Source organism: Bufo gargarizans, chromosome 4 (assembly GCF_014858855.1).
Source record: "Bufo gargarizans isolate SCDJY-AF-19 chromosome 4, ASM1485885v1, whole genome shotgun sequence".
Lineage (NCBI taxonomy): Eukaryota > Metazoa > Chordata > Amphibia > Anura > Bufonidae > Bufo > Bufo gargarizans.
The window spans coordinates 267825608-267839454 of NC_058083.1; the positions used below are offsets into that span (position 1 = coordinate 267825608).

Here is a 13847-nt window from a genome sequence, read left to right on the forward strand (position 1 = left end):
GACTATTTTCATCTGCACTGTGAACCAGAATAGGACATGTTTTCCAATTTGAGGAACTGCCACATAAAATTGAATGTGTGCGGCCCCCATAGAAGTGAACAGGTCAGTGCTATCCGTACAAAATAAGGAGAGGATACAGGTGAAAAATATGGCGGTGTGCATGAGGCCTTAAAATGACATCACAAGAGACTAGTATAACAATAGAGAATATCTCCTACAAGCAGACGCACTGCGGCTCCAGTTAACTGCCATTAGGCTAGGTTCACACAGAGTTTTTTGGGTGAGGATTTATGACTGGATTCCGTACCAAAAACTCTTGCCAAAACACATGCAGGACTTCTGTATTGCTTTCATTGGGGAATCTGCATCTTTAAGGGGTTGTCTCATCTCAAACAATGGGGGCATATTGTTAGGATACACCCCATTGTCTGATAGGTGCAGGTCCCACCGCTAGAACCCGCATGTATATCAGGAAACGAGCCCCGCAAGGTGGTGGCTGGAGGACTCCGGTCTGGCCACCACCAAGCACTCTCCCCATATAAGCAAATCGGAGCGCACCGCTCATGACAAGCCACTACTCCCATTATCTTCTACAGGCCTGATGGAAATAGCCGAGCCAGCACTTGGCTATTTTTGGCGGCCCCATAGAAATTAATGGAGGACGGCTACACATGCGCAGTGCACTCTACCACTTCCGTTCTCGATAAAGGTGCCCACACCTAAGGGTACCGCACCCATCAGACAATGGGGGAATATCCTTTAAGGCCTCATACACACGGCCGTAGTTTTTCTCTGCATCTGATCCGCATGTTTTGCGTACGGACCTATTCATATCAATAGGGCTGCAAAAGATGTGGACAGCACACTGTGTGCTGTCCGCACCTGGACGTCAGTTCCGTGGCCCCTGCAAAATAAATAGAACTTGTCCTATTCCGCAAAATACAGAATGCACATGGACGTCATCCGTATTTTTTGTGAATCCGTTTTTTGTGGACTCCAAAATACCTACTGTCGTGTGCATGAGCCCTTAGACTGGCAGAGATGGCTGAATGCTGTACTGACTAGCAGTGGGTGTCCACTATATGCATGGACATCTATATATCATACATACACAATATACAAATATATCACACATAATAAAAGCGTGCACTTAGAGAATCCCGTCTACCGCACACTGGAACAGTGATGATTATAAAGGTGGCAGGACAGAAGGGGGTCTAGGGGTCTCTGAGGAGAGGCAGGGGTGTGGTGGAGGAGCATTACTCCAGGGCTGCTGCTCTGCCCACCACAGAAAAGGGTGAGCGAAGGTCACATACATGACACACGCGTGGCACCGCATACAGGTACACACATGGGGCTAATAAAGGAGGTGGTAACTATTGCAGAAAAGCCATTGTACAGTGCAGCATCCACTGACAGGGGAAATATCACACAGACAGCGAGGCCTGTCCCTACACACACACACAGTGGTCCAGCCTAGCGCTGCCGGCACTTACAGTCCAGGTGCTTCTTCTTGGGCCCCATCACCTCATGAGTGGTCGCCTTGCACACCGCTCTGGCCACGGCGGAGCCCGTCACACTGTACTGTGCGGCAGCGATGCGATCCGTCAGCGTCTGGCCCGACATCTTCTCTCCTGTCACAAGACACAAACCCAGCGTCAGTGGAGCCCGTCACATCCCTGCCGGAATGCAGCAGCTAATATGGGGGCTACAGGCATCCTGCCCCCTCACCTGCCCGGTGCTCCTGTGGATGAATCCCCTCAGATGAACGGCGGCTGCAGCACCGAGGTCTCGTCCCTCACAATACAACACATCCTCCTCCTCCTCCTCCTCCTCCTCCTCCCTGGCAGCCTGGGATTAGAATATCACCGCCCCACCCCCCACCTGCACTCACATCGCCCGCTCAGTCTCAATTATTAAAGGAGGAACTGCAGACTGATCCCTACACGGTGCCCGATCTCTGCAGAGCCAGCCTCAGCCTAGTAATACCACCCATCTATAGTGTATATGACCAGATCCCTGGTATAGGTATCACCCCACAGTGTATATGACCAGATCCCTGGTATAGGTATCACACCACAGTGTATAAGACCAGATCTCTGGTACATGTATCACCCCACAGTGTATATGACCAGATCCCTGGTATATGTATCACCCTACAGTATATATGACCAGATCCCTGGTATATGTATCACCCTATGGTGTATATGACTAGATCCCTGGTATATGTATCACTCCACAGTGTATATGACCAGATCCCTGGTATATGTATCACCCCACAGTGTATAAGACCAGATCCCTGGTATAGGTATCACCCCACAGTGTATATGACCAGATTCCTGGTATAGGTATCACCCCACAGTGTATATGACCAGATCCCTGGTATAGGTATCACCCTATAGTGTATATGACCAGATCCCTGGTATATGTATCACCCTATGGTGTATATGACTAGATCCCTGGTATATGTATCACCCCACAGTGTATATGACCAGATCCCTGGTATATGTATCACCCCACAGTGTATATGACCAGATCCCTGGTACATGTATCACCCCACAGTGTATATTACCAGATCCCTGGTACATGTATCACCCCACAGTGTATATTACTATGCATAGTGCTAGATGATCCCAGGTATAGGTATCATACTCTAGTGTACAGTTGAAACCAGAAGTTTACATACACTATATAAAAAGACACATATGCACGTTTTTATCTATATCTGACATGAAATCAGAATAAATCTGTTTTTGGTCAATTAGGATTACCATAATTATTATTATTTGCCAAATGCCAGAATAATGAGAGAGAGAATGTTTTAAGGCCTCTTTCACACTTGCGTTGTCCGGATCCGTCGTGTACTCCACTTGCCGGAATTACACGCCAGATCCGGAAAAACGCAAGTGTACTGAAAGCATTTGAAGACGGATCCGTCTTCAAAATGCTTTCAGTGTTACTATGGCAGCCAGGACGCTATTAAAGTCCTGGTTGCCATAGTAGGAGCGGGGAGTGGGGGAGCAGTATTCTTACCATCCGTGCGGCTCCCGGGGCGCTCCAGAATGACGTCAGAGCGCCCCATGCGCATGGATCACGTGCCATGCGATCACGTGATCCATGCGCGTGGGGCGCCCTGACGTCACTCTGGAGCGCCCCGTGAGACGCACGGATGGTAAATATGCTGCTCCCCCGCTCCCCACTACACTTTACCATGGCTGCCGGGACTTTAGCGTCCCGGCAGCCATGATAACCATTCAGAAAAAGCTAAACGTCGGATCCGGCAATGCGCCGAAACGACGTTTAGCTTAAGGCCGGATCCGGATCAATGCCTTTCAATGGGCATTAATTCCGGATCCGGCCTTGCGGCAAGTCTTCAGGATTTTTGGCCGGAGCAAAAAGCGCAGCATGCTGCGGTATTTTCTCCGGCCAAAAAACGTTCCGTTCCGGAACTGAAGACATCCTGATGCATCCTGAACGGATTTCTCTCCATTCAGAATGCATTAGGATAATCCTGATCAGGATTCCTCCCGGCATAGAGCCCCGACGACGGAACTCTATGCCGGATCTGGACAACGCAAGTGTGAAAGGGCCCTTAGGCTACTTTCACACTTGCGTTTTTCTTTTCCGGCACTGAGTTCCGTCACAGGGGCTCTATATCGGAAAATAACTGATCAGGCATATCCCCATGCATTCTGAATGGAGAGCAATCCGTTCAGGATGTCTTCAGTTCAGTCATTTTGACTGATCAGGCATGCTACGGTTTTATCTCCGGCAAAAAAAACTGAAGAATTGCCGGATCCGTTTTGCCTGATGACACCGCAAAAACGGATCCGGTATTGCAATGCATCTTTCAGACTGATCAGGATCCTAACATGCGTTTGCATACAGTTTGCCTGATCAGGCAGACAGTTCAGGCAACTGAACTGTCTGTCGGAATCAAACAACGCAAGTGTGAAAGTACTCTTAAACTGTATGACTAGGGTCAAACATTTTGGATATCCTCCCACAAGCTTCTCACAATAGTTGGTTGAAATTTGGGCCCATTCCTCCTGACAAAACTGGTGTAACTGAGTCATGTTTGTTGGTCGCCTTGCCCATAAATTTTCAATAGGATTGAGATCAGGGCTTTGTGATGGCCACTCCAAAACATTGACTTTGTTATCCATAAGCCACTTTGTAACCAGTTTGGCAGTATGCGTCGGGTCATTGTCCATTTGGAAGACCCATTTCCACCCAAGCTTTAACATCCTGGCTGATGTCTTAAGATGTTGCTTCAGTATTTCCACATAATCTTCGTTCCTCATGGTGCCATATATTTTGTGAAGTGAACCAGTCCTCCTGCAGCAGAACAACACCACAACATGATGCTGCCACCCCGTGTTTCACAGTTGGGATGGTGTTCTTAGGCTTCCAAGCTTCTTCCTTTTTCCTCCAAACGTAACGATGGTCATTATGGCCAAAAAGTTCAATTTCAGTTTCGTCAGACCACACGTCATGTCTCCAAAAATGTAGCTCTTTGTTCCTGTGTGCATTTACAAACATTAGTCTGGCTTATTTATGTTTCTTTTGGAGCAATGGCTTCTCCCTGGCAGAGTGGCCTTCCAGACCATGTTGATACAGTACTTGTTTCACTGTGGATATTGACACAATCTTCCAGCTTCATCATCTTCACAAGGTCTTTTGCTTTTGTTCTTGCGTTGATATGCACATGTCGGACCAAAGCACGTTCATCTTTGGGACACAGAACCCGTCTCCTTCCTGAGCGGTATGATGGCTGCACATTCCCATCTTGTTTGTACTTGCGTATACCGTATTTTTCGCTTTATAAGACGCACTTTTCCCCCTTCAAAAGTGGGGGGAAAATGGCTGTGCGTCTTATAAAGCAGATACTTCGCTGGCTGTTATGCTGCACAGCGCGGCCAGCAAAGTATCAGTGGAGGGAGGAGGCGGAGACACTCATGGCGGGGCCCGGTGCAGTGACTCTACTCTAATACACCGGGCCCCGCAACTGTTAAGTAAATTCAATCCGATCCATATCTTAATGTATACTGCACTGTTCTGTACTTACTGTAGTCCCGTATGTATAGCATTAAGACGGCGCAGACCGGCAGCTACCTTGGTCATGCGCCGCCTGCCCCGCTTGCCCCAGCTCCCTCCTCATGCGCCCTATACATTAAGATATGGATCGGATTGAATGTACTTAACAGTTGCGGGGCCCGGTGTATGAGAGTAGAGTCACTGCACCGGGACCCGCCATGAGTGTCCCCGCCTCCTCCCTCCACACTGATGCATCTGATGGGGGATCTGTAGATGACACTTATGGGGATCTGTGGATGACATAAGTGTCATCAACAGAGCCCCATAAGTGTCAGCCACAGATCCCCCATTAGTGTAATCCACAGATCCCCCATCAGCATCATCCACAGATCCCCCATAACAGTGCGTCATCCACAGATCCCCATAACAGTGCGTCATCCACAGATCCCCCCATAACAGTGCGTCATCCACAGATCCCCCCATAACAGTGCGTCATCCACAGATCCCCCATAACAGTGTGTCATCCACAGATCCCTCATAACAGTGCGGCATCCACAGACCACCATTAGTTCAAAACCTACCAAAAGCACACCTTTTGGTTCAAAATATTGTTTTCTTATTTTCCTCCTCAAAAACCTAGGTGCGTCTTATCATCAGGTGCGTCTTATGAAGCGAAAAATACGGTAATTGTTTGTACAGATGAACGAGGCACCTTCAGGTATCCTGAAATTGCACCCAAGGTTGAGCCAGACTTGTGCAAGTCCACAATTCTCTTCCTGATATCTTGGCTGATTTCTTTAGACTTTCCCATGATGCTTCACAAAGAAGCAGTGTGTTTCAGGTGTGCATATAAATACATCCACAGGTGTGTCTCTATTTAACTCAGATGTTGCCAACAAACCTAACATAAGCTCCCAAACACATGACATTATCATACGGGCAAGCAAGAATTGTTTAAAGGCATAGTAATCTTAGTGTACAGTTGCAAGAAAAAGTATGTGAACCCTTTGGAATTATATGGATTTCTGCACAAATTGGTCATAAAATGTGATCTGATCTTCATCTAAGTCGCAACAATAGACAATCACAGTCTGCTTAAACTAATAACACGCAAATAATTAAATGTTACCATGTTTTTATTGAACACCCCATGTAAACATTCACAGTGCAGGTGGAAAAAGTATGTGAACCCCTAGATTAATGACATCTCCAAGAGCTAATTGGAGTGAGGTGTCAGCCAACTGGAGTCCAATCAATGAGATGAGATTGGAGGTGTTGGTTACAGCTGCCCTGCCCTATAAAAAACACACACCAGTTCTGGGTTTGCTTTTCACAAGAAGCATTGCCTGATGTGAATGATGCCTTGCACAAAAGAGCTCTCAGAAGACCTACAATTAAGAATTGTTGACTTGCATAAAGCTGGAAAGGGTTATAAAAGTATCTCCAAAAGCCTTGCTGTTTATCAGTCCACAGTAAGACAAATTGTCTATAAATGGAGAAAGTTCAGCACTGCTGCTACTCTCCCTAGGAGTGACCGTCCTGTAAAGATGACTGCAAGAGCTCAGCGCAGACTGCTCAATGAGGTGAAGAAGAATCCTAGAGTGTCAGCTAAAGACTTACAAAAATCTCTGACATATGCTAACATCCCTGTTAGCGAACCTACGATTGTGTAAAACACTAAACAAGAATGGATTTCATGGGAGGATACCACAGAGGAAGCCACTGCTGTCCCAAATCATTGCTGCACGTTTACAGTTTGCACAAGAGCACCTGGATGTTCCACAGCAGTACTGGCAAAATATTCTGTGGACAGATGAAACCAAAGTTGAGTTGTTTGGAAGAAACACACAACACTATGGGCCAGATTTATCATTAGCTCAGGTCAGAATAATGGAGTGAAAAAGTCCCAAACGCTAAAACTGCGCACAAATTTGCAACTTTTTTCTGCTCTGCACTATGCTCGCCAGTTTTCTGAAAGTGGGCGTGTTTTCTTATGTAAATGAATCTCTATACAGATTTACTATTGGGACTATTTAAAAAGTCGCTAAAAAGTTGCAATTTCACTCCAGTGAGGACCATGCTTATCTTCTGAGACTTTTTAAGTTTTTCATAAAAACCTGCAATTTTTTTTGTAAATATGTGCGACTTTTGTAAAGCTGCTTACTGACGGATAAACTGCTACCGTCAAACCACATTTATTACAGTCTTAGGGTACTTTCACACTTGCGTTTTTCTTTTCCGGCATAGAGTTCCGTCACAAGGGCTCTATACCGGAAAATAACTGATCAGGCATATCCCCATGCATTCTGAATGGAGAGTAATCCGTTCAGTTTGCATCAGGATGTCTTCAGTTCAGTTGTTTTGACTGATCAGGCAAAAGAGAAAACCGTAGCATGCTACGGTTTTATCTCCGGCGAAAAAAACTGAAGACTTGCCTGAATGCCTGATCCGGCATTTTTTTCCATAGGAATGCATTAGTGCCGGATCCGGCATTCAAAATACCGGAATGCCGGATCCGTCATTCCGGTCTGCGCATGCGCAGAGCTTTAAAAATGAAAAAAAAAAAAAAAAACGGATCCGTTTTGCCTGATGACACCGGAAAAACGGATCCGGTATTGCAATGCATTTTTCTGACTGATCAGGCATTTTTCTGACTGATCAGGCATTTTTCTGACTGATCAGGATCCTGATCAGTCAGAAAAATGCCTGATCAGTCAGAAAAAATGACATCCGTTTGCATACAGTTTGCCTGATCAGGCAGTCAGTTCAGGCAACGGAACTGCCTGCCGGAATCAAACAATGCAAGTGTGAAAGTACCCTTAAAGGGCCGATCACAAATCTGACTTGGCTAAAACTGACTTTAGCCATATGTGAAAGTGGAGTGAGCTGTCAGAGTCATGATAACTCTGGCCCTTTGTGTGGAGAAAAGGAGGCACAGCACACAAACATCAAAACCTCATCCCAACTGTGAAGTATGGTGGTGGGGGCATCATGGTTTGGGGCTGCTTTGCTGTGTCAGGGCCTGGAAGGATTGCTATCATCGAAGGAAAAACGATTCCCAAGTTTATCAAGACATTTTGCAGGAGAACTTAAGGCAATCTGTCCACCAGCTGAAGCTCAACAGAAGATGGATGTTGCAACAGGACAACGACCCAAAGCATAGAAGTAAATCAACAACAGAATGGCTTAAACAGAAGAAAATACACCTTCTGGAGTGGCCTAGTCAGAGTCCTGATCTCAACCCGATTGAGATGCTGTGGCATGACCTCATGAGAGCGATTCACACCAGACATCCCAAGAATATTGCTGAACTGAAACAGTTCTGTAAAGAGGAATGGTCAAGAATTACTCCTGACCGTTGTGCACGTCTGATCTGCAACTACAGGAAACGTTTGGATGAAGTTATTGCTGCCAAAGGAGGTAAAACCAGTTATTAAATCCAAGGGTTCACATACTTTTTCCACCTGCACACTGAATATTTACATGGTGTGTTCAATAAAAACATGGTAACATTTAATTCTTTGTGTGGTATTAGTTTAAGCAGACTGTGATTGTCTATAGTTGTGACTTAGGCTACTTTCACACTTGCGTTCAGAGCAGGATCCGTCTGGTGTCTGCACAGACGGATCCGCTCATATAATGCAGACGATGGGATCCGTTCAGAACGGACCCGTCTGCATTATAGTTTAGAAAAAATTCTAAGTGTGAAAGTAGCTTCAGATGGATCCGTCCAGACTTTACATTGAAAGTCAATAGGGGACGGATCCGTTTGAAAATTTAGCCATATTGTGTCAACTTCAAACGGATCCGTCCCCATTGACTTACATTGTAAGTCTGGACGGACCCATTTGCCTCCCCACGGCCAGGCGGACACCTGAACGCTGCAAGCAGCGTTCTTGTGTCCGCCTACTGAGCGGAGGACAAACGGTGCCAGACTGATGCATTCTGAGCGGATCCGCGTCCACTCAGAATGCATTAGGGCTGGACAGATGCGTTCGGGGCCGCTTGTGAGAGCCTTCAAACGGAACTCACAAGCGGAGCCCCGAACGCTAGTGTGAAAGTAGCCTAAGATGAAGATCAGATCACATTTTATGACCAATATGTGCAGAAATCCATATCATTCCAAAGGGTTCACATACTTTTTCTTGCAACTGTATGTAAACTTTTGACATTGCAGAAAGTAATAAAAATGCCTTAAAACATTCTCTCTCTCATTATTCTGGCATTTGGCAAATAATAATAATTATGTAATCCTAATTGACCAAAAACAGGGAAATGATTATTCTGATTTCATGTCAGATATTGAGAAAAACATGCATACGTGTCTTTTTATATGGTGTATGTAAACTTCTGGTTTCAACTGTAACTATCCATGGGGTACGAATGTATTATACAAGATGGTCACACAATTTTGTATCATATTCTGTAAATACATTTAATGGGGTTGTGCCACTAATACCAATTCTCCCCTATTCACGGGATAGGAGATAAGTGTTTGATTGTTAGGGGCCTGACTGCTGGAGCCCCAGTGATCATGAGAACAGGAGTCCGGATGTGCCGCCGAACTGCCCCATGAGAATGAAGCGGTAGTGCGCCTGTGCGTCCAGTACTCTAGTCACTTCTATGGGATTGCTGAGTACAGCGGTTGCAGTAAAGCAGTTGTCACCAAACATTTTGAAACTGACAGAAATTTGGGTTTTCACAAAGTTTGCTGCTTCATTATTTTTAGATGTTTTTTCAGATGTTTCTATGGTATACTGAAGTACAATGCTAAGCATTAGTTCATAGGTTTTTCAACTTTTACTGACAAATCCATTGAGTTTATGCACAGACTCAAGTTATCATTAGAGGTGTAATTTGCGCCAAAAAAATACTAACATTACAATGGTGATTTGTTTCAGCTCATATATCAAAAGGCGCACGCCCCTTTTAAAATGTGACCTTTTTAATTAAACATGATTATCCCCCTATTTCTCTCGTTTGTATGAACGCTCGTTAGTGATTTTCTTGGAGTGTAAGGCCTAGTTTACACAAACGTTTTTTTGTTGCGAGTGTACGGGCCGTTTTTTTGTGTTCCGTATACGGTCCGTATACGGAACCATTCATTTCAATGGTTCCGCAAAAAAAAACTGAATGTGTTCCGTATGCATTCCGTTTCCGTATTTCCGTTTTTCCATTCCATTGAAAGATAGAGCTTGTCCTATATTTGGCCGTAAATCACGGGTCGTGGCTCCATTAAAGTCAATGGGTCCACAATAAAAACGGAACACATACAGAAATGCATCCGTATGTCTTCCGTATCCGTTTTTTTCTGAACCATCTATTGAAAATGTTATGCCCAGCCCAATTTTTTCTATGTAATTACTGTATACTGTACATGGCATACGGAAAAACGGAACAGAAACGGAAACACAACGGAAACAAAAAACGGAAAAACGGATCCGTGAAAAACGGACGGCAAAACACTGAAAAAGCCATACGTTTGTGTGAACTAGGCCTTGACATGTTAAGAAACAATCACTTGCAGGCGGCAGATCGCGCTGTCTAACTACGATCTGCTGCCGGCAAACCACTATACGGCACGGGGACGAGTGATGGCATAGAGATGGTTCCTCCCCATGCTGCGAAGGAGATCTCTGCTTGTAATAGCAGCGGTCTCCTCCGCTAGTGAGCAGGCAATTGCCGGGAAGGAACGCTTCCCTCCCGACAATGATGCTACATTTGCTGTGTAATACAGCCTTTAGGCATAGTTGTTAGTGAGCCCACTCACCGACAACAGGCCATCCTCCAAACGCCTTCCCCTCACTGTGCGTGCAGATGCACTCATACCTGCCTGCTGCCATTCCTGTGCAAGCTCTGCTCTTCTGCTCTTGTGGTGACCTGATCCCACAATTTTGCACAAGAACACTGCCATCAATAAAGAATGATACCAAAGCATCCTCCAACAGCATCTTCTCCCAACGATCCAGGAGCAATTGTTGAGGAACAATGTTTTTTCCAGAATGATGGAGCACCATGTCACAAGGCAAAAGCTGTAACTAAGTGGCCTGGTGGACAAAACATTGATATTTTGGGTCCATGACCTGAAACTCCCCAGATCTTAAAGGCCTTCTGTCACCCCACTAAACCTTTTTTTTTTTTTGCTTACTTAGAATCCCTACACTGCGATTTATGCCTACATAATCCTAAAGACGCCCCCTCCGCATTGTGATTGACAGGGCCTGCGCCGCGGCCGTACCTGTCTTCAATCGGCGCAGGCTACACCCGGCGCAGGCGCATTGAGGATGGAGCGGCCGCCTCTCAGTGCGCCTGCGCCGATTGAAGATAGGTACGGCCGCGGCGCAGGCGCCAGATTTTGAATGCAAACAGAGCCAGCAGAGAACGATTCCGTTCCCTGGCCCTGTCAATCACAATGCGGAGGGGGGCGTCCTTAGGATCGGAGGATGCGGCTGCTACCAGCAAGTAGCCGCCCTACTTGCTGGTAGCAAGGTAATTTGCATATTTTAAAAGCATGTTTTAAACAAAATCTACTGGACCAAAATGATTTATTAGATTATGTAGGCATAAATCGCAGTGTAGGGATTATAAGTAAGCAAAAAAAAAAAAAAAGGTTTAGTGGGGTGACAGAAGCCCTTTAATCCCATTGAGAACTTGTGGTCAATCCTCAAAGTGGGAGGACAAACTAATACACAGAACTTATGATAAACTTTAATTACTGATTAGGGTATGGCTACATGGCAGCATTTGATATAATGCTGGTCAATGGTGTCGCAACGCACCACGCGACATGCTGCTACTGCGACAGCTGTAAAAAATACATTCTGGATTTTGTGTTGTAAGCTGCATGGGACACACGACTTCATAGGCTTTAATAAAAGTCGTGTACCACACGCTACTCACCTGCAACTTGACCAGAAGAATGGGTTGCCATCAGTCAGGATGTGGTCCAGAAGCTGATATCCAGAATGCCAGGGCGAACTGCACAGGTCTCAACGAAGAAGGGTCAACACTGGAAATATTAAGTCTGTTCATAAACTTGATGGATTAGTCAATAAACGTTGAAAAACTTATGGCTAGTTTCACACATGCGGCACAGCAATCCGGCAGGCTGTTCTGGCAGAGAATTGTCAAAAATGGCTGCACACAGCAGTTTTCATCCAGCCAAATCCCGGAACTTATGCTGGGCGGCGGCACGATCCCTCTGGTTTCCATTATAGTCAATGGGATATTTACAATCCAGAAAACTCCTGCCGGATTGCTGTGCCACATATGTGAATGTAGCCTTATGAAATGCTTACAACTGTACTTCATTATACCATAGAAACATCTGACAAAAAGATCTAAAAACACTGAAGCAGCAAACTTAGTGAAAACCAAAATTTGTCTTGGCCACGACTGTAGTCTCACAGGCCAGTTCGGCGGCACTTCTGGACCATGGTTCTCGTGATCACTGGGGCCCCAGGGGTCGGACCCCCTGAGATCAAACACTTATCTCCTATACTGTGGATAGTGAATACATTTTATTACTGGCCTAACCCCTTTAATCAAGAGTTCATAACTAGAAATCGTGCTATTCCAACCAGACTACCTTGCCAGTATATCCAGTAAAAGTACAATGTGGCAGATTAATTAATACTGTCTTAAAGTGAATGCGTCATCAGAAAATTGCCTATTGTTTAAACCACATTTTTATGTTAAAGAGAACCTGGCACTACGAAAATGCAGTTCAATCTGTAGGCATAGAGCAGGAAGAGCGGAGCTGATTAATATATAGTTTTATGGGAAAAGATTCAGTAAAACCTGCATTTCATTCATTTATATTCCTGCTTTTTCTGGACTTTGAAGCCTATTCTTGTCCATTTTACAGACAAATACAGGACTGTTCTAAAGAGGCCAGGACGTTCCGTTCCAAAGGATAGGGGATAACCATTAGATCAGTGGGGGTCCTCCCGCGGGGACCACCACCAATTGCAAGAATGGGGGCCACTCCATTTATTTCAGGGGCTGCAGGTGGTACTGGGCCCTCGTTCTTGTAATCTGTGGGGGTCCCAGTAGTAGGACTCCCACTGATGTAACAGTTATCCCCTATCCTGTGGATTTTGTGGGGGGTGGCATGTAAAAACATTTGGGAGTCTGATTTCATAACATTCACTGTGCAATACAAGTAACATAATAACAATATTCTGTGTATCAGGGTCCATTCAGATGACCGTAAGGGCCCTATGCAGTCCGTGCTTTGCTTGAACGGTCTGCGATCTTCAAGATACGGAGACTGACAGGACATCTTTTGCAAAACGGAGGCCCGGATCGGAAGCGCTTTTGTGGGCTTTCGGGTCCGTGCCTCTGCACCACAAAAGGCAGGACATGTCGTAACATTGCCGTAACTTGCGGATCATGGATCCATTCAAATCAAAGGGTCCGCATCCACAAACTGAGTGCACATGTGGTGTGCACAGTGCACTTACATTTGTCTGAATGGACCCTTAGTATGATTAGAGCGGTAACAACAATTTCTTTTTTTTTTTTGCACATTAAAAAGTTAATTTTTTTACAAAATAGTAACATTTCTAGGTTATGTTACTTTTTTTCCAAATATTTTATTTTTCTTAAAGGGGTTTTCTAGGCTCCTTATATTGATGACTTGATCTCACGATCGGTCACCCTGAGTAAGGCCTCATGCACACTGCCGTGTTTCACGGCCGTATGCGGGCCGTGGAACCGCGGCCTGGATCCCTCCTGAGAGCAGGAGCGCACGGCGTCACTGGTTGCTATGACGCCGTGCGCTCCCTGCTGCCGCCGCAATACAGTAA

At 45.5% G+C, this 13847-nt stretch overlaps 1 protein-coding gene across 12 annotated transcripts in view; it reads right to left on the reverse strand.

Moving 5' to 3' along the window:
• The window catches only part of SNAP91 (synaptosome associated protein 91), a 162860-nt gene that overhangs the window by 122715 nt on the left and 26298 nt on the right, over nucleotides 1-13847 (reverse strand). For 10 of the 12 annotated variants that reach the window (XM_044289039.1, XM_044289036.1, XM_044289040.1 and 7 more), the window contains exons 1-2: nucleotides 11938-12023; nucleotides 1497-1634 (exon numbers count right to left, since the gene is read on the reverse strand). In XM_044289039.1, coding sequence (XP_044144974.1) covers nucleotides 1497-1634; nucleotides 11938-11968 — 169 coding nt within the window. In that variant the 5' untranslated portion in view covers nucleotides 11969-12023. Of the gene's footprint in view, nucleotides 1-1496; nucleotides 1635-1731; nucleotides 1831-11937; nucleotides 12024-13847 lie in introns of those variants that run through there. The other 2 variants (XM_044289041.1, XM_044289042.1) reach the window with 2 other exon arrangements.